Here is a 22,467-nt window from a genome sequence, read left to right on the forward strand (position 1 = left end):
TATAAATTTATATTACATTAGATATATGATAATATTATGCAATATCATATTAGATATAGTAATATAATTATATTATTAGATATAATTTAATTTTAGATATAATTTATTTATACAATGATAATGATACTAGAATTAAACACAAAAGATTTAAAGAACAAAACTGAACTTAATAGGATATTTTCTTTCAAGACTGTTCAATATTAAGACATGTTCATTATGCAGAATTAAAAAGCTATAGTTCTGTTCCATTCATAGCATATTATGTAATAAATTAAGTTTCTTAGAGGTGCTTCCGTTGATATAAACTTTGAACTTCATCTTGATACTTGAGAAATCAATGAAGTCTGGTATAACACCAGATACACTCAGAAAACACAGTGAGAGCTCAGAGATGAACAAATATCTTCCTAGTCTGAAGGAGAAGCATTTTTAATAGACCTAATATGATGCTCATTGCATTTCTTATGAGCTAAGTAAGAAAAAACAGTAATATGCTTAATAGACCAAGTGACATTTAGTTCATGGGAAAATTTTTTTTCAGAAAGAGATGGGAATACCAGACCACCTGACCTGCCTCTTGAGAAACCTGTATGCAGGTCAGGAAGCAGCAGTTAGAACTGGACAGGGAACAACACACTGGTTCCAAATAGGAAAAGGAGTGCGTCAAGGCTGTATATTGTCACCCTGCTTATTTAACTTATATGCGGATTACATCATGAGAAACGCTGGGCTGGAAGAAGCACAAGCTGGAATCAAGATTGCTGGGAGAAATATCCATAACCTCAGATATGCAGATGACACCACCCTTATGGCAGAAAGTGAAGAATAACTAAAGAGCCTCTTGATGAAAGTGAAAGAGGAGAGTGAAAAAGTTGGCTTAAAGCTCAACATTCAGAAAACGAAGATCATGGCATCTGGTCCCATCACTTCATGGAAAATAGAAGGGGAAACAGTGGAAACAGTGAGAGATTTTATTTTGGGGGCCTCCAAAATCACTGCAGATGGTGATTTCAGCCATGAAATTAAAATATGCTTACTTCTTGGAAGGAAAGTTATGACCAACCTAGACAGCATATTAAAAAACAGAGAGGTTACTTTGCCAACAAAGGTCCATCTAGTCAAGGCTGTGGTTTTTCCATTGGTCACATATGGATGTGATAGTTGGACTATAAAGAAACCTGAGTGCCAAAGAATTGATGCTTTTGAACTGTGGTGTTGGAGAAGAGTCTTGAGAGTCCCTTGGACTGCAAGGAGATCCAACCAGTCCATCCTAAAGGAGATCAGTCCTGGGTGTTCATTGGAAGGACTGATGTTGAAGCTGAAACGCCAATACTTTGGCCACCTGACGTGAAGAACTGACTCATTTGAAAAGACCCTGATGCTGGGAAAGATTGAAGTCGGGAGGAGAAGGGGATGACGGAGGATGAGATGGTTGGATGGCATCACCAGCTCAATGGACATGAGTTTGGGTAAACTCCAGGAGCTGGTGATGGACAGGGAGGCTGGCGTGCTGCGGTCCATGGGGTCACAAAGAGTTGTACACAACTGAGTGACTTTCACTTTCACTATTTGTGCACAGAGATCCTTCTGAGAATAACCTAGTTACTGCCTTTGATTTCACACCAGAAAAACTGTTAAAGATAGAGACAGTGCTGGAAAACTATCTAGAAGGATGCACAGCCCCAGCTTTGTGTCCAGGCCTGAATTTAGTCCCAAGACAGAAACGATGATTGCCCTACTGTGCTACGAACAAAGTAGAAGGAGGCTTCCAGGTGCCTCCAAAGACAGTATTAGAGGTGGTAACTTTTTATAGAGTTTGTGATTAAAAGCTAAATGGAAGGTGCCACATGCAGCTATGCTCTACTATGCCTCGAATGCCACAAGATTTTTGGGGCAGTTTAATAAAGAATTTCCATTGAGGTCATTTTTGTTATTGTGCAATCAAAATTAGAGTTATGAGTGAAGTAGTGATTTCCCATATTCAACATCTAAAGAATTGAACAAACACTGCATATACCAATATTTAAAGTATTTGATGTGGGAGATGAATGGTTTCTTCATAGCCTACAGGGGAAAATGCATCTTTAAACTCTCCTATGCTTGTTTTAATAACTCACAACCCTTCCAATGGACTACCCTGGTAACTTAGTGGTAAAGAATCCACCTCCTAATGCATTCAATGCGGGTTTGATCCTTAGGTTGGGAGGATCCCCTGGTAGAGAAAATGGCAACCCACTTGTTGCCTGAACAATCCCATGGACCCAGGAGCCTGGCAGGCTACAGTTTAGTTGGACATGACTGAGCAACGGCATAAGTACAAGGCTTCTCATAGAAGAAAACCAGTCTCATGGAGCTCTATTGCCAGGGAAGGAAGATTTTAAAGCAGTTTCTTAACAAAATTCAATAAAATTGTATTGCCATTCATAAATTAAGGACAATTCTACCCATTTGCCTTCTCTAATTGATTTAATTATATTAAACCATCAACTTTGGTCAGTACAAATAAATTCACTGACATTACTAGGGAGAATGGTGTGAGTAGTGTGGTGGATGGAGTCAGCTGAGGGGAGTCTTTCAGAGATTTGGAAGGAGGATTACCAGGTTAGGCTTCTTGGCAAAAAATTTTGACTGGAAGAGGAAGGATGTTATTGGACAGTGTCTAAAAGATACATGGAATCAATGAGGGCATATTTACTTTTTCATTGGAATGCACTTGCTCAAATTTACAGTTCTTTGGGAAAGGACTCAGTAGTGGATGAGATGATTTCTTGTCTATCCATGCTAATTTTCACTTTTCCTTAAGTATGTACTTAGTGATTCACTTAACAAATATTTATTGAGCAGCTGCTTTGGCTAAGGCAATATTCTAGGTGCTGGGCTTACAGAGGTAACATGATGTAGATCATGTTCAATTTCAAAGAGTTCTTTAAAACTTAACCTGTGGTCTGTTCATTCATCTGAGGAATGAAATTACAAAAAAAAAAAAAAAAGGAGTCCTGAGGGACCTTCAGTTTCTTAATGTACTTTCATTAGCAGAATTCAGAAATAGTGAGAGCTTCAGGTGGGCTCCTGCTGACCCAGGCACCAGACCTGCATGCCTGAAGATTCCATTCGATGGCCCTTGCAGAATTTCTGTGTGAACTAACTAGTGAAAAGTTTTCCTAGTTGAAGCCAGTCAGTGAAGATAGGAAGAGTTGCCTCTTACTTCAAATGCACAGATGCCAACACAAGACCACAAGGATCGTGAATAGTCTAGGAAACATGTCATCACCAAAAGGAAGAAAGAAAAAAAAAGCTTCAATAACTGACTCTAAAATAATGGAGATCTGTAAACATCCTGACAAAGAATTTAGAACGATCCTCAAAGAAGGATAGTGAAATGTAAGAAAACACTGTCAACCAAATTAGGAAAACAGTGAATGAACAAAATGAGATGTCCAGCAAAGCGATAGAAACCATTTTAAAAACTCAAACAGAAAAGAACTGCCAAATTTAATAGAGAACTTCAACAACAGATTCAACCAAGCAAAAAAAAAAAAAAAAAAAATCAGTGAACTTGAAGACAGAGTGTTTTAAATTATCCAGTCAGAGGAACAAAAAGAAAAAGAAAAACTAAAAAAAGCTTATGTGAATTATGGGTTACCATCAAGAGGAACAACCTACTCATTACTGTTGTCCCAGAAAGAGAAGAGAGGGAGAAAGAGACAGATGCCTCTTTAAAGAAATGATATCTAAGAAGTTTCCAAATCTGGGTGGAAATGTGGACATTCAAGTTCCTGAGTTTATAGGTCTCCAAAGAGTTTCAACCCTGAAAGTTCTTCTCTAAGACACATTATAATAAAATTGTGTAAAATCAAAGGCAGAATTTTTAAAACTGCAAAGAAAAAAAAAATTGCTCACGTACAGTACTAGAGAACAAACCCTCCACGAGGCTGTCAGCAGATTTCTTAACAGAAATCTTGCAGCCTGGACAGAGGGGGATAAACCTGGAGGCCATTGTGCTCACTGAAATAAGCCAGACAGAGAATACTATGTGGTCTCACTTCTATGTGGAATCTGGGGAGGGGCAGGGGGGGCGTTGGGGAATGAAGATGTTCAACTCATAGAAGCAGAAAAGAATAGGGAGGTAGGGAAAATAGGACGACGTTGGTCAGAGGGTACAAATTTGTGGTTATAGAGGATGAATGCATCTAGAGAGCTTATGTACAGGCATGTTGTCTATACTTAATAATACTGTACTGAACCTGGAAATTATGCTTAGCGTGGAATCCAGGAGATTTTACATACACAAAAAATGTTAACTAGGTAAGGTAATGATATATTAATTAGCTTGACTCTGGTACTCATTTCACTGTGTATATTTATATGAGATCACCATAGTACTTACCTTAAATATGTACAATTTTTACTAAAAATTTTTAAAATGTTAAGTAATGAATAAAAATGATAATGATCGCTATTAACATTGGGTGATTTGCTGTGTGTCAGACGTTGTACACTAAAGGCTTGCGTGTATGTGCTTAGTTGCTCAGTCGTGTCCGACTCTTTGCGACCCCATGGGTAGCCCACCAGGCTCCTCTGTCCATGGGGATTCTTCAGGCAAGAATACTGGAGTGAGTTGCTATGCCCTCCTCCAGAGCATCTTCCCAACCCAGTGATCGAACCTGGGTCCTCCCGCATTGTGGGTGAATTCTTTACCGTCTGAGCCACCAGGGAAGCCCAGTTAAACAAAATCACCACTTTTTATAGGGTCTAGTGTATAAGTATAGAAGCCAAAAGCTAGGCTTTTAACATCTAAAGGTGATAGTACTTAATCATATTTATTTTTGTCTATTCTTCTTTAGAACACTGAACAAGAATTTGCTGTATCATTTCTGCTAGTCATTTGTAGATAAAACAACACTCCTACGAGTCTTGCAAGAGATCTTATAAATATTTGTCTCTTAATCATCGTTTTCTCTCATCGAGGAGGGAATATTAAATACCCTTCCTCTCTATTTTTAAGTTTTGATGATTGTTAAATCCTTTAAGTATTGTGCTTCAGTGTTAATTGAGATGTTGCCTAATAGTTATAAACTTAGAAAGAATTCTTCCTACAAAGAGTTCTTTTTCAAAAGTGCATAAAAATTATTTTATCTATTTTAAAATTAAGACATTTAATATATTTCCTTTTCTCTATCAGGTCACACATATGTTTAGTTGTTCGATTCTGTGTTTTAGAGCTCTCATGAAATAAAACTCAATTCAATACTACATCAAGTATTATTACAGGCTATGAATCAGGCACTGTCTTTGATTATGGGACAGCAAACTAAAATTTTAGGTGCTCTGTTTTTGACAAGCCAAGAGACAAATTTATCTAAGCAAATCCAAGTTTATCTCATTATTGAGGATTTCTCTTCATATAGCTTTAGGTAAAACCTATTTCAGAGAAGCCAGAGCTAATGCTTTTGGTCACTCAAGGTGGGTGAGATGAAGGTGCAAATCACCATTCTCCTACCTACTGATTTAGCATGTATTCTTTGCCCATATGTGGGCACAGGTTGAACCTGTCTGTTGATTTTCATTTATACAAGAGATCAGTATCTTTTGATGTGATTTTCTGTGGATTTTCCCCCTTTAAGTGCTATGATAGTCGAAGGCAGTTTAACAATAGTGCTTATGAAACAGTCACACCTATAGTCAACTGCTGTACCATTGTAATAATGGCATGTCTATGACTAATATCTGTAATTGACCAAACATTGTTATAACTCCGTTTTGAAATGCAGAATAAATGCTAAAATCCAAAAGCTACATGATCGAGGTTAGAATATTTAGAGATAGGACATGATATTAGGAGAACTATATATGAGTCTGGGCAAGTGAGAAATTTCCACAAATTATTATAAATGTAGAGATGATCTCATAAGCACTGACGTAAAGAACAAACAAGAATCTAGCAGAGACCTGAGTGGAATACTGTAGTTGTTCCTCCTTACTTATGAAGGAGGTACCAGTGGCTCTTGTACCTTAATTACCTCTCTTCAAAATTGGATATTTTCCAGCATGCCCAGAAGAGGGAGAAAGCGGGCCAGAGATATTGCCAAATACCAATCACTTTTGTTGTTGATTTAATCTCTGTGTCTCTCCTATCAGACTTTTGCGTGGGTCTCTCTTTATGTAAAAACCTGACCATTCCTGGAGCATCAGCTTGAGCCTATAGAGCTGTGATCCTAATATCACATGATTGAGAAATCATTTTTCTAACTTGTTGGTATATTAACTTGCATGAGTCTGAATTAATCTTGATGTTCCCCACACTCATTTTCTTTCTTTCATGGCAGATGTCAATTCCCTGTGTCCCAGACTTCCCTGGTGGTCCAGTGGTTAAGACTCCCACTTCCAATGCAGGGAAGCATGGGACTGACCCCTGGTCAGGGAACTAAAATCCCACATGCTGCACAGTGTGGACAAAAAATAAATAAATAAAAAATAAAATAATAAATACTAACCTAGTCTTTTCACTTCTAGGGTCTCTAGCATCTCAAATTTCCCTAAATTGTCGTATCTGATGGGTTGTGTACTTCTTTCTATTTATTCTTTTTTAAACAATAATTTTATTGTTGCTGTTGTTCAGTTGCTAAGTCATGTCCAACTTCTTGCAACCCCATGGACTGCAGCAAGCCAGGCTTGCCTGCCCTTCACCATCTCTCAGAGCTTGCTCATACTCATGTCCATCAAGTCAGTGATGCCATCCAACCGTCTCATCCTCTGTCCTCCACTTCTCCTGCCCTCAATCTTTCCCAGCGTCAGGGTCATTTCCATTGAGTCAGCTCTTCACACCGGGTAGCCAAAGTATTGGAGCTTCAGCTTCAGCAATTTTATTATTTTTTTAATTGGAGGATTTTCCATTTATTCTTACTTTTTCACTGGTAGCAAAGTTTTCCCTGTGTAGTGCTTCTCCACTGCTTAACAAATTAATTTTATTATCTTAGTTTAGTATTTCTTTTCCTCACCATAGGAATCCAGCCCACTTGCCCAATACTCACTCTCTCTGTCTTACATGAACCTGCTGTCTGGCAAACCTGACTCCATCCATTTATCTTTCTCTTCTATTGTTCATGGTGTTGCCTCCACTTGAAATTCTATTTTTCCATTTTGGCCTGTCCTGAATCCCATCCATCCATCCAAGTCCAACTCATGTGCCATATTCTTATGGAGCCTTCCTTCTTCCTCATGTGTGTGTATTTCAGTATCTTTCTGTAAGTTTTTAACTTACCTATCATTTTCTGCACTACCTTCTAGATACCTCTGTATTTGTCCTTGCTGTTAGATTGTATGAGCTACTTTCCCAAGACTCGTTTCATTTTAGTTATTTAATTTGGATATATTTATACTGCATTTATTGTAACATGACATCACCTCTTTCCTTGGTATTTTATTCTCTAGGGACTAAATAGAAACTATTATCATACTACATTTATTTTGTATGGCAGGGTTCATTTACAAAGTTGCAACAAGGAAACCTGATGCATGCCTGCATGAAAGGAAACTTACTGTTCCTCCTATGTAAAGTAGCAGGAGTGTTTTCAAAACCGTCTTAATGAGATTTGCTTATTGAGACAAAGAGCCATGACTTCATTCTTACTAACCTCAAAAGCATATTAAACTACAGTCAGTTTTGGCATTAATCCAGTTTTACCATTAACTCTCTCATAAATTTTGATTAAGGGGTATTGCCAGACTTTTGTAATTAAGGGAAGTGCATTAGAAATGTATTTCATGTGGGAATTTATTTGTCATGTTCTGAAAAATACTGAAGTTCTGTGAATACCTGTAAACCTTAGGGATGGTAAAATTCATGTCTGAACAACCATTTTTCTGAACAGAGAGTACCCAAAATTTGTTACAGGCTCAAGTCTAAATTTTTATTTTAAGAAATAATTGATTGAATTAAAATATTTCTTGGCTGTGTAAATTTCATAGGAGTCAGGAAGAAGCTGTATTTCATGGTTACCCTCTCTCGATGTCATCAGCCCATAGATATATTTTATAATTTGTCACTTTCTGTAACTATGGATTAATAAATATTAACTACTCACACAGGTCTGAATCAGTAAATATATTTAGCTCTGAATTTGTCATAAGCTTTTATCTTCTAAAAGGGTGTGGTTATATAGATGCTTTATCTATTTTCATTTTGCTCTATAGCATTTGGCTTCCCTGATGGCTGAGATGGTAAAGAATCCACCTGCACTGCAGGAGACCTGGGTTCGATCCCTGGGTTGGGAAGATCCCCTGGAGGAGGGCATGGCAACCCACTCCAGTGTTCTTGCCTGGGAAATCCCACGGACAAAGGAGCCTGGAAGGCTACAGTCCATCGGGTCCCAAAGAATTGAATAGGACTGAGTGATTAGCACAGCATTATAGCATTTAGAAAAAGTGAGATTCTCTCAGAATAAAGTTTTACTTGATGTGAGCATTTATACATTTTAAATCTATAAAATGTTTTATTCTGTTTTTCTATTGGCTTGCTTCATCAAATATGTGGGGTTTTTTCTTTACGCATTTTGTCCCAGTGAAAATTTGTAGATTTCTGCCACGTCAGTTCAAGTGACTATAGCAGGATTAGATCTATGTGATCCTGCTCTTAACTGGCTGAATCAGTGACAACTTTTTTTTTTTCCCAAGGACTGTCTCTTTTAGAAAGTAGGGAGAGTGCTCAGTGTGGCCACCTGTGTATCACTTTTCTAGAGTGAGTTTTCCACTTAGTGTATTAAAATAGTTGTGACCATATTGCATCCTGGTGACAAAAAAGAACCAGTATATCTTTGAAGAGAATTTTGCTTCTCATCTGAACATAACTTAGTGGCTGAAAGAATCCAGCTAAATAATCTGTTTAAAATTAGTGTTTGGAGAATTATTTTCATAATCTGTCACTTGCATAATAAATGAAAACTGGGTCATGTTTTTCAACAGTCAGGAGAAAATATCTATCTTCAACTTTTATAATAATATTAATTACTGCATCAGTGAGCACTTACTCTATGCTATGTGCCCTCCTAAGTATTTTATTTGCATTAACTCACTTCATTTTCTTGGCTGCCTCATGAAGTATTATTAATATAAACTACTAAAATCCCCAAATTACAAAAGAGGAAATTGAGGTATATACAAATTAAATATCTCTTTAAGGCCATACAATAAATAATGGAGGTGATGGTAGCTTTAATTGTTTTTTTCTGAATGGAAAACTTTCTTTTTTTGCAGTTCCACTCATGCTAACATTCAGCACTTTTTCAATTCATTTGTCTTTAAAAGGAAATCAGTAAAACTTGCACATCTTCATGCTTTTTAATTTTTCTAACAATAAATGATCATTTATTCTTTGGATTCTTACAGGGCATTCTACTTGGACAAGTCAAATTCACCACCAAACTCTACATCTAAAGCTGCCTATGTAGATAAGGTAAACATAGAAGACTGCATTGACCCTATATTTTACCATTTACCTCTTATTTAATGTTGTTGGTGGTGTTCTTGAGCACGGTGTCAGTATAAAATTTGTGATCTCCAATTCTGTTACCTCCATAATAAAATTTTTAGACTATAGGTTATAATGACTGTGAATTACAGCCCATCTAAAAAGATTTCTTTCTATTAAACATGTTGAATTTATGTTTATCGTTTTTGTTTTTTTTTCCTGCAGCTCATGAGGCCTCTCAATGTTTTGGATGAACTTTATCGACTGGTGGCCTCATTTATCAGATCCAAGCGCACGGCTGCCTGTGTGAACACAGCTTGCAGCGCCTCCGGAGTCGGGCTGCTTTCAGTGTCCTCGGAGCTTTGCAGTAGGCTGGGGGCCTGCCACGTCATCATGTGCAACAGTGGCGTGCATCGGTACGTGACTCCCACCTTGCTGCATCTTTGCCGGCATCTTTACTTGCATCTTCACTACACCTCGTTATATTTGGACTTTCTTGTTTATTACATTAGCTCTGTGAAATTATAGCTGGAAACATTTGAAGGGCTCGGATATATTTGGAATAAGACTTCAGAGATTCGTTAATTCTTGAAGAGTAATTTCTGGCTTTAGTTCTATTTTCAGTGACTGTTTATTCATACACAATGAATGCAATCCCACATTTATATCACTGTGGCCTAGAAGCTTAACATCTTTTATATATCTTAAGATTTATACTTTGGGTACAAAATTGTGCATCTGTTTTATGCACTCTAGGAACTTGCTTGGTAGGAGCTGGTGACTAGAAAAAAGGTTTTTAACCTTTTCTTCTGTGGTTTGGAGCCTTGTTACTCAATTGTTGTGAGTTAGATGTTCTCTTGGGGTTACCACTGTCTTCCTACTTCTGCCAAAATCACAGTCCAAAAGCCCACACAATATGCTCTTCCTGAAATTGTAAGGAGGAGTTTTAGATGGATTCTATTCAGGTGGTTTATCTTACGCATCAGTGCTCTGTTTGGGAAAGCCAGTAAGTACCTAAATTCCTACAGCTGTATCAGATGCAAATATGAGTGGAGAACCCCAAGTCAGGTTCTTCTTCATAATCACTTACTCCTCTTCTGTCCCATCTCAATTTTCACAGAGAAATGAAACCATATAAATGAAAACAATAGAACAGGATTTAGTCCTCATTGTAATCTGGTAGGCAGAGAGTCTCCTGTCACCAATCAGTCTGCTCTTAGTATGAGGCCAGTTAGATTTTGAGAGAACAGTACTTGTTGTTTATTCAAACTTACTTGGTACTTCATCCATGCAAAGGACTGCAGTTGGTACTATTGGCTGGGTAACATCATAAATTGATGATGCTCATGTTAGAGACATTTGGCATGAACAACAAACAACATAAAATAATAGTAAATAATAATATGACAAAATAAGATAACAAAAACATAATAAAAATAACAAATAACTTAGACTACAAGAAAAAAATAAATGACCTAGGAGAGTTACAGCTAAAAAAATAAGAATAAGAAGCAACATGTATATTGGAGATGGTTGGAACTTTCCCTGGAGAAGGTAGTGTTTGAACTGGGTTTTGATGGGTAGAGGTTTTGAAGAGGTAGAAAGAAAAAGATGATTCAAGTCAGTAGGTTTTCATCTGTGAAATTCCATTTGACCTGATGTGCCTGAATTAGGATTTCAAGTCCTACACAGCATGTCCTTGCTCATGAAGTGTGGCAAGACTTTGTTTCTCTAAAAGGAGCAATTAGACTTGTGTGAGTGACACAATATACAGAATTGCCCCCTTTATTTTAATTGCTGAGCACTTTGTGCTCTATTGCAAGCTTACTCATGCTCACGCTCAGTCACTCAGTCGTGTCCGACTCTTTAAAACACTTTGAACTGTAGCCTGCCAGGCTTCTCTGTCCATGGGATTCTCCAGGCAACACTACTAGAGTGGGTTGCCATTTCCTCCTCCTGGGGATCTTCCCGACTCAGGGATCAAACCCACCTCTCCTGCATCTGCCGGCAGATTCTTTACTACTAAACCACCTGGGAAGCATTGCAAGCTTACTAAGAGCTTAAGTGAAATATCATCTGCAACTAAGTGAGTTCAGCAGAGAAATGCTGTCTCTGATCCGTCATGTTCAGTCATTCTGTTCTCATTCATTCATTCATTTATTTACTTTCCATTCACTCAGTTAATATACATTGAGCATGAATTATGTGCCAGCACTGTTCTAGTTGCTGGTATCAAGCATTGAAAAAAAAAAACAAAAAGTAAAAACCTCCCTACTGTTATATAATGTAAATCATGTTGGGGGTGAAACAGATGATAAAGTAAATAAATGGTAACACGGTAGGTGATATAAATACAGAAAAGAACGGAAGTCAGAGAGGTGACAGGACAAGATGGGGTGAAGGGATTTTGTCTTCCAAGGAGGAAGCTCTGTTGGGTTAGAGACCTGTGTGAAGTGCAGGAGTGAGTCACGCAGATACCTCAGAGAAGGTACGTTCGGTTGTGGGGAGCAGAGGGCAGATGTGGGAGGCCGAGTGCGAGCCAGCATGATGTGTTCAAGGAACATAGAGGCCACTGTGACTTTGACATTTGGTATGTCATCACCATGATTAATGTTCTTATTCCGCACTGGTGTAAGATCATAGTTATCTGAGGACTGTGACAACTAAGGGATGTGCCAGGCTTCAGACTACAAGCATATTCTCTTGTCTCCATGTGAATTTACTGAAAGTTAATGCCTTTAAGTTTGCCATTTAATGCAGTTCCCTGGTGGTTCAGTGGTTAGGACTCTGTGCATCCATTGCAGGGGACCTGGGTTCAATCCCTGGTTGGGGAACTAAGATCGTTCAAGCCTTGTGGTATGGCCAAAATAAATTTTTTAAACTGCTAGAGTTTTTTAAACTCTAGAATTTTTTAATCCTAGAATCTTGACCAAGTTGTCCAAATTACTCTCTCATATGTCCCATGAGCAGTTTTAGAGTTTGACAATTGATGAGTAGGAGAAATAGACTGGTTTTCCACAACCATTTTTTAATTGCTGTATTCATTTATGGATGTGTTGGAATCACAAGTAACATTGAGATTTCAAAGTATTTTGGCTTTCTCCATTTCTGCAGTTCAAAATAAATATAGCTTTAGTTAATTCATTTCAGAGAGATTTACTGAGATGTAGGCAAAAATGCCCTATCACAGATGCTGAAATTAAGGTTAAAACTATTTGAAAATAGTGCTGTTTTATTTTTCTATTATGCAGAATAATATAGGCATTTAGTAATATCTTTAATCTTTCAGGTAAGGCTATGCTTAGATTTTTCATGGTGATAAGATGTGTGCTGATTTATATTAGAATCAGAAATCTTGCATAACACTGTAACTAAAATACTTCTTCTGTAATTATAATTCAGAAAGCTAGGAAGGAACCCAAGTAGACCCATACCTACCCTAATTGTTGAACATGGAAGTTTACCTTGAGGTTCTTCCAAAGGGGAGAAATTCAAAATATGAATTAGAATAAGTATTACAGACTATTTTTAGCATTTACTTTTAAAATTAAGATGGGAAGTGGTTAACAATATGGCATCCACATTATATAATCTGTTTCCTGCCTTTTCTGATTTTATTCACCAAGAGAAAGGAATCTAAAATATTTTAAAGTATTGTTATAAGCCTGTATTTGAAATTAAAGAGAAGAATGTGATTTTTTAGAATGAAAGGGCAGTTTTAATTAGCATTCATATCTAGATATTTTAATGCCAACCTGAATTAGATGGCAGGGTTGCATACTACAGGGAATGAAAGCTTGTTTTTGTTGTTGTTTAGTCACTAAGTTGTGTCCAAACTCTCTTCAAACCCATGGACTGTAGCCCGCCAGGCTCCACTGTCTTGGGATTTCCCAGGCAAGAATACTGGAGTGGGTTTTCATTTTCTTCTCCAGGGGATCTTCCCAACCCAGAAATTAAACTGGGTCTCCTCCTTGGCAGGTGGTTTTTTACCACTGAGCCACCAGGGAAGCCCTAATGCAAGATTAGGAGGAATAGAATTCAGGATGAATTATTAAAATCTTTTCATAGTGTTTGGCCCATCTTTGTTTTTATCAAATTCTCTTTCCCAGGGCAGTCCTTTGTGTGCATTACAATTCTACTGATGGACTTTCTTGCCTACACTCCTCAATCATTCACTTGTGTTAAATACCTCCATTGTTATTGAATATTGAAAGAAGAAGATTGTCTTTTATTAAGATCAGGCTTTTTTTTTTGCCTTTTAAACTGTGTCTGTGATATTAAAAGATAGTTTGATAAATGGAAATTTTCCAAAGTTTCCATTTTGTTTTCATCTCTTACACCTTCTATCAAACAACATACATCTGGACATAGTTTTATTAGTACCTATAGTTTTATAAGAGCTTCCCTGGTGGCTCAGTGGTAAAGAATCCACCTGCTAGTGCAGGAGATGTAGGTTCAATCCCTGGGTCAGGAAGATCCCCTGGAAAAGGAAATGACAACCCATTCAAGTTTTCTTGCTTGAGAAATTCCATGGACAGGGGAGGCTGGCGGGCTACAGGCCATGGGTTTGCAAAGAGACGGACCATGACTGAGCGACTAACACTTTACTCCCCTATTGCTATGTTGCCCCTCCCCGCTTCCCTCTCCCCACTGGTAACCAACAGTTTGTTTTCTCTGTCTGTGAGTCTGCTTTAAAGCTCTCTTTTGTATCCTGCAGTTGATTGCTGCAGCCCTTCCAAAAGCGTGCTAGAGGGTTTCTAAATTTCCCTATTACTTCCTTCTGCCGAATCCTTCCATTCATTGTGGTATTTCATTTTGTTTTGCTTCTTTCTCCCCATCACTGCCTAATAGCCAACTGTTTTCCTTTAATCATTATATTGACAAATCAGCATATTGCAAAGGTTATAAAACCCAAGCCTGAGCCTTACCACCTCCAAAAACAAAGATTCCACGTCCCTCCTATGATGTTTGTTTCTGCTTCCTTCCCCAGTGGAAACAAGTAGGTGGACATTTCCAGAGGCTAGGAAATTTCTAGTGAGGGCAGGGACTCTGGAGTCACAGCGTTTCCCTCTGAGGACTCCTTCCAGGGAGATTTTGTTCACGTCCTCTTTTAATCTATTCATGATGGATTTTCAGTGGTGTAGGAATTCTGGGATGATCCTGCAGGAAGACGGGTCATTTGAGCCCAGGCCTCATGTCTGACCCACCTGTGAAGTCTGAGCACCAAAGCCTTGGAGATCTGTACACGTAAATTACCTTTTATCTTCAAGCTTTGTTGTGAAGATGAATCTCTTCCAGGAAACAAGGCCCATCATCAGCTGATTTACTTGGTGTTCAGTCACCAGTGGGGGATGTGAACAGGAGCATCAGAAGGGCTGGCTCACTGTGTCAGGGGTTCACCAGCACCTGCAGCAGTGGCGCCATCGCCAACTTGTTTTGAATCCCACGCAGGTGTGAGGAGGAAACAGGCTATGGCGAGGCCTGTTCTCATTATTAAAAAGCATGATGGTAATGGGCCAGCTGGCTGCCATTTATATATTCCAGTGTTGGACTGCTTCTTCTTTTATACATTCTGGAAACTCATTTTAACATATATAAAGCTTTAGGAGCTAAAAAAAAACTGTATATATGAAGTTTCTAACTTAAAAGGAGTATATTTCCAAGATGCATTTCTTAGTTGGTTATTTAGAAACTGAGACATATTTTCACATTGGATAGTATTGCAGAGGGTGGTTGAATTCTCAGTCATCTGTCTTCCAGCAGAAATGTACAAAACCCATCATGTGACCATAAAGTAAAACCCAAAATATGACTCTCAGGATTTTTCAGAAAAATGAAATCCAGGAATTAAAAACAACTAAAGAGAAATCTGTATTACTAGTTTGGTTAATGAAACAGTTATTTAAAATGAAAATAAACAGTGTAGTGATTCTTAATTCATGTAAACAATTTTTTAAATTCTTTTTTAAGGGAACTATCAATTAACAATTTTAAAAACCACTTTTGTTCGACTTTAAAGAACTCTTTCTTAGCAATATTTTATTCTGTCATCACCATGACATCAAAGGACAAATTGACAAATAGGCCCAGGGTAAGGAGTACAGACTCTTATAAAAGTGGGGCACTCAAGGTAACCTGGCATAGGTGATCAGAGTCCTAACAGAGAGATGATGAAGCTGCAACAAAAAGCATCAGACACAGGGAGTACATTTACCCTGGGGATTTCTGTATGTAGGTTAGATTCTAGGTATGGGAGGGAAACAATAAATGACTGCTATAAGCAAATGTAGTTTTAAAATTGTATCCACTTATTTTTTGTCCAAAAATGACTTGGAAGTTTCAGTAATGAGATTAGTGGAAATACTTGAATTTTAAATCTCCAGAAAGATGGCTAACTAGAACAGAAGAAACTGGTAACTCATGATGCCAGGATCCTGTACATTCCCAATAAGAAGTCCTAAAATTATGCTCTTATAGTCAGGAATCAAAAATATGTTAGTATAAAGCACTTATTTTGTATATGGATAGTAGTAGCAGTAAGTGATAGTAGCAGTGAGTAGTGATATTTAAAATTGTCATTAGATATGGCTGCAGTTTTGATTGTTCTTTAACAGTTGTAATTTGATTTTGGTCAATGCAACTTTCCCCATTTGTTAATATCTAGTAAAATCATTAATGAAACAAAAAAAAAGTGAAAATATAAAATTGTGTACCAATCTTTAGAAGGGAAAAAAATAAAATGCTATAATAATAGGGCTCTGGGAGAAAGACAAATATATCTTACTTATGCTATAAGTACACATCTTAGTTACTCTGGCAAACTTAAAGGAGCAGAAAATAGAATTATGAGGAGGAAGGGAAAAATGGGGAGACATTGGTCAAGGGGTACAAAGTTTCAGCTACACAAGATGAATAATTCTGGAGATCTGACATAACAATGTGAATATACTTAATATTGTATTATATTCTTGACATTTGCTAGGCTCTCAAGTGCTTTCACCACCAAAAGAGGAAAGGAAAAAAAAAAAACAGCAAAGACTATGGTAACAATGTGAGGTGAACAATGCCTGCTGCTGCTGCTGCTGCCAAGTTGTTTTAGTCATGTCTGACTCTGTGCAACCCCGTAGATGGCAGGCCACCAGGTTCCCCCATCCCTGGGATTCTCCAGGCAGGAATACTGGGACAAGGAGGGAGGCAGGGAGACAGCTAGGATTTTACAGGACTTCAGTCACATGATGAGGTCCAAAACTAAGGCCTGGGCACAGAGTTAGAAGGGTTGCCATTTCCTTCTCCAATGCAAGAAAGTGAAAAGTGAAAGTGAAGTCACTCAGTCGTGTCCGACTTGTAGTGACCCCATGGACTGCAGCCCACCAGGCTCCTCCGTCCATGGAATTTTCCAGGCAAGAGTACTGGAGTGGGGTGTCATTGCCTTCTCCAATCAATGCGTTAATTAGCTTAATTGTGAAGAATATCTTGCGATGTATATCAAATCACCAAGTTGTGTACTTTAAATTTATACGAGATTTATTAATTATACTTCTGTTGAAAGCTAGGGGAGAAGAAAGAAAAGTAAACCCAGATCTTCAAATTATACTAAGCTGTAAAGTAGGCAAATAAAACCCCACAGTTTATGTTAATTTAAGCAACCAGATGAGTAAATTTATTCTCTTAGAATTATAGGAAGAAATCAAATGTCTCAAATAAGATAGAAGTTTTATTCTTTTACCTTTTTCCATTATCTCTTACTAAAGTTCTTTACCCCCAAGAGGTAACCAGATTTGCATACGTGTTTTTTTTCCTGAACTTTTCTTTGCAGTTGATAGAAATCTTAATAAATTAGTACATTAAATTATTCTATTTAAAAATGTTCATTGCTTTCATTAGATTACTGTGAAAGAAGAATAAAACAGTAATTATGAGTCACTTCTTATTGTAATAGTTTCTAGCTCAGACTGCCAGTAATCATGTGTTGCTGGCCAGGCAAGCTTTAATGTCAATACTTATAAAGTCAAAGCTTATACCTTATTACCATCTATCATTAAAATTGGAAAATTCTAGGTACATTCAACATATCTTGAGAAAAATAATCTAAATACATAATTATAAGTGATAGTTCATCGGATTTTGCCAAACCCAATTTTTCTATTTAACTAGTAAAATTTAAGTATTTACATTTATGAAACTGAGCTACTTGAAAGTGACAAGTGTAGAATCAACTTTAAATTACAGTGTTAAACAGGGCATGATTCTGCAGATTTTATTTGAAAGAAACTGAAGCTATTATTTTCCCTAAACCTGCAAAATTACATAAAAAGCAAAGTTCCAGTCATTCTCTAAGATGTTTTCCTGAGGATTTCATGGCTACTGGTTTTATAAGTGCTCTAATAACTGTCATAAGCCAAATTTTCTATCCTCCAGAGGAGGGAAGAAGTATGGGTGTCTCACCAATATAAATGTTTCATTGGCCAGCACTTTCAGAATTGCCTCTTTTTCTGTGTGACCCAGAGCAGAAGAGCAGGTGATGTGGAGGCAGCTGATGGGAGGAAGCAGCAATTTCTGCCTCTATGATGTTAATTTCAAGTGGGCACTAGCTCATCTAATCCTCTGGAGGAATACCGAGAAGTGAGATTTCAATCCTTTTAAGCAGGAGGGATGTAATGTAACACCTGTTACAGGTTTTAAAGCATGAATAGTGTTTACCAGGTGACAGAAATGAAGGAGGACATTTCCCTGTAAAGGAATGGTATGAAAATATAATACTGAGGGTGTGAAATAGCATGGGAAGGGGCTGAAGGTCACAGTAAAGAGTTTGCTATTTCTGGACAGTGAAATGAGGAGGAAGTCATCCTGGGAGATGAAAGGAGCAAGAAAGACAGGAATTGGAGCATGGAATGCCCTGCCTATTGAGTTAAAAGTTGGGGACTCCCTCCCAGAGGCTCTAGGAAGCCAGTGAAGGACTTAGCAAAAGAATAACATGATTAGATACTTGAAAAATATTTTTAAAATAAAGATCAATACCATGGTCTACAGTGGGACAAGGAGGGAGGCAGGGAGACAGCTAGGATTTTACAGGACTTGAGTCACATGATGAGGTCCAAAACTAAGGCCTGGGCACAGAGTTAGAAGGGAAAAGACATGTGAAAAGTATGGAATGGCAGCACACAGAACTGGATAACTGGTGAGCAGAGAACAAGGGAGAGAGATGCTGTCTCTTGCAGTGTAGACTTAAAAAAATGCTCAACATGGCAGTTGCAAATTAAGTTTTATCTGGGGCAAAATGAGGACTGCAGCCTGGGAGACAGTACCTCAGATAGCTCTGAGAAACTGCTCTACAGAAGCTGCGGGGGAGGCTGGTATATATAAGGTTTTGGGGGAATACATGCAACCAAGCACATATTTTTCCAGAAGGTTTCTGCTAGTCATGAAGAACAGTCATCACCATGAAGGATTTCAGTGCTTTTCTAGATATAAGGAGATACACGATTTGGGCTCGTAAAATCAGCTTCTGAAATTATCTAACTCTCTGAAGACCTGTCCTGCCAGTTTTTCCTCCCAAGCACAGAGTATCTCATTTCTGCTCTCCACCCTGAACTCCTTTCAAGGGGATGTTGAAAGTCAGCAGCTGCATTGCTGCTGCTGCTGCAGGGTCACATTAGCACATGATTTAATGCTTGTAGAGGTAGATGGCAAGTGCCCATGGCAAGTGCCAATTTGCGGTTAACATCAGCGTGGAAAGACGGTGGGGAGGGAGGCTGCCGTGATGGGGGTGGGGAGGATATGCATTTGTCATTGAGGGGATTGTGGAGACAGATGTTGCATTAATCTGTAACATGTTGAGTTTTAGATGTCCATGGTGTACCTATGTGTGTGTGCACTCAGTCATGTCTGACTGTTTGTGACCCCATGGACTGTAGCCTGCCGGGCTCCATTCTGTCCATGGGATTTTCCAGGCAAGAATACTGGAATGGGTTGCCATTTCCTCCTTCAGGGGATCTTCCCAACCCAGGGATTAAACCCGTGTCTCTTGAGCCTCCTGCATTGGCCGGCAGATTCTTTACCACTGTGCTACCTGGGAAACCGTATCTATATAGGGATGTCCTTTGATGGATTCATACTCAGCAAGGACTAAAGTTGTATGTGAGTACAAGTGGGTATAATAACAATAAATAATCAAGTATATATATATATATACTCTCAAAGGGTAATGGAAAAACACTACTAAGAGTTTTCTGGGAACATGCTTCAGGCGTTAGGAGCAGGGAAGAGGTATTCCAGGAACAGGCACAAAAGTGTAATAACAGAATCCTCAGCTGCCAACTATGGAAGGTGAGAAGAGATCACCAGGGAGTGTGTAAAAAAAGTATTAATATTCCTTGATTCTCTACCACCAGTCCCCTGTACACCCAAGAGCCTCAGAATAAAGCATTGTAGGATCTAGGAGAAAGGAATGAAAAATACTCAAACAAAGTTCTGCTTAGTATCTTGCATAAACAGGTCAAAGAGAAAACAACTATCCTGTCAAAGGATGCGGGCGACAGATGAAAATCACATACTAGACACCCCTTAAGTGTTGGTGTCATCAAAAAACCTGCAAGAATCGAGGACAAAAGTCCAGTAGCCAAAACAGATGGACTAGAGAGGGAGTGTTGAGGACCATTGGGTAGCCTTTGGATAAGCCTTTGGGTAGCCAGGATTAAGTTCCTCACCTATTCCGTTAAATTCCAAAAATAAAACCAAAACAGAAGTGAAATCGACTGGAAAAAGGGTCCCAGGCTGGATCATTTTAAATGCAGGGAAGCAGGTTCAAACCTGGTGGCTGTGGTCATGAAGGTCCTACCGTACCCACAGATGTTTCATATTCATGTACATTTTCAGCCTAGCAAACACCTCCTCCCGTGGCCAAGTGCTCAATTACCTGTCTCCCAAAGGTCCATAATTGCCTCTGCACTCACCACAGCAACGAACCATGTCAGAGAAGAACATGCCTTAATGTGCTTGATGAGAGGGGAGTGAGGGCTGTGGAATGTGTTTGCCTAGCAGTTGATTTTGAAGCCTAGGCTTAAGGATAGACACTGAGAACTTTCTGAGAATGTACTAAAAGTTGCAATAGAAAAGTCCTATTATCTTTAATGGGAATTTCATGGCTAATTCTCTGTGCGTTGCTGAAAATGTGCCCCTTAAACACGATTGCTTTTTTGCCTTAAGATATATGGAGTGAGCCAGAGTATTCAATTTGGCTCTGCTTCTGCTACCAGGATCTCTTTCCAGCTGTCTCCCGCTGCTTCTCCATTCTGTTCAGTGGTTTTCTATGGTGCCACTCTCCGCCTGCCATCTTTCTGCTTTCTTTTCAAATATTTATTAACCCCTTGTCTTTCAGCTCTCAGACTGTGAACCGTAGGAGTTGGTACAGAAGATTTCATCAGCACTGTCTATTTGACAAGAGTAAAATAATAATGTTGAATGGGCTTCCCAGGTGGTGCTAGTGGTAAAGAAACTGCCTGCCAATGCAGTAGACGTAAGAGATGCAGGTTGGATTCCTGGGTGGGAAGGATTCCCTGGAGGAGGGCATGGTAACCCACTCCAGTATTCTTGCCTGGAGTATCCCATGGACAGGGAAGTCTGGCAGGCTACAGTCCATGGGATCGCCTGTGAGTCATACATGACTGAGCACATGCACACACATGTGTCTGTAAGTGTATTATTTATTTTTTAAAACAAATAGCTATTTGCCTGTTTGTCACATTTAAAAATATTTACTTGTTTCATTAAGAAAAGTGCCTCCTCTGTTATAAGGGGAAAAGGACAGAGGTGTTGGGTTTTTGAAATCCCTGCTGACTGGTGGCAATTTTCTTAAGCTTTTCATTTGTCACAAACACATTGCTCAGGGTGACCAAGGTGGGAAGGATCAATAGATCTGCAGTGGGCTTTCCATATTAATTTTGCAGACCCTCTGCGTTTGTTGAACCATACCAGTCACTTCAGGATTGATTCGTGTGTAACACACTGCCTTAACCCTCTGATGTATAGTTCTCCCTTGGTGTGAAGTATAATAAAAAGAAGCAGGGAAAATAACACCCTGAAACATTAAACAATTAGTTTCTTCAATCAGGTGCTTCCTTCTGGTCGTCGATAGACTTTTCACAATGGTGCCCTGTGCTCAGTAGTTGAAAGTAATTAGAAACCAGAATAAATGAGATTCCTGCAGGAATGAACATGCCTTACACAGAACAGTACATTTCATATAGAAAAATACAAATCAAAATACAAATACAAAAATACAAAAAATACAAATACAAAAAATACAAATAAAGAAGGAACACGATCTTCTTTCAGTTTATTTTTACTACTTGATTGATTTACAGTCAATATAATTGTTCAGCAATCTGTGAATCTAGTTCCTTCTTAATCATGAACACATTTCAGTAGGAGGAGGTCCACATTCATGGTGAAGTGGTTTGGGCTGGCAGCATTAGTCTCTGCCTAAACGATGCACTGAGCATATAAATGCTGAGACCAAGATTGGGACTGTTGAATTATGCATTTGGGGAGTTGAGAGTCTCTAAATGCAGTGATCTTTGTGATGTGATTTTTGTATAATGGACCCAGTCCTAGATTTTGAATCAGAAAACTGGTTTTGAATCCTGTTACTTGCTGTGTGACCATGATTATAGCACCTGGTCTATAGAGACTTAGTGGTGTAATGGAAATAATAATTTCTTTTTGAAAAAGATGGCATGAGAATTAAGTGAGCAATATATGTGAAAGCATCTAGTGAAGGATCTGGCAATAGTGTACACTCAATTGTTTCTGCCTTAATCTCTGTTTCTTATAGCAAGTCCATCTTATCATTGCAGAGATAGAAATATGAAATGCAATTGACTAGATCATTTTGTTGTTATTGTTCAGTTGCTAAGTTGTGTCTGACTTTTTGCGACCTCATGGGCTGCAGCACGCCAGGCTTCCCTGTTCTCCACTATCTCCCGGAGTTTACTCAAATTCAT

At 38.4% G+C, this 22,467-nt stretch overlaps 1 protein-coding gene across 2 annotated transcripts in view; it reads left to right on the forward strand.

Annotated features, from left to right (window-relative positions):
• Window positions 1-22,467, forward strand: part of PREX2 (phosphatidylinositol-3,4,5-trisphosphate dependent Rac exchange factor 2) — a 285,395-nt gene that overhangs the window by 229,597 nt on the left and 33,331 nt on the right. For both annotated transcript variants that reach the window (XM_061123437.1, XM_061123438.1), the window contains exons 36-37: window positions 9,385-9,451; window positions 9,692-9,882. In XM_061123437.1, the coding sequence (XP_060979420.1) occupies window positions 9,385-9,451; window positions 9,692-9,882 (258 nt within the window). The remainder of the gene's footprint in view (window positions 1-9,384; window positions 9,452-9,691; window positions 9,883-22,467) is intronic.

Source organism: Dama dama, chromosome 21 (genome assembly GCF_033118175.1).
Source record: "Dama dama isolate Ldn47 chromosome 21, ASM3311817v1, whole genome shotgun sequence".
Classification (NCBI taxonomy): Eukaryota; Metazoa; Chordata; class Mammalia; order Artiodactyla; family Cervidae; genus Dama; species Dama dama.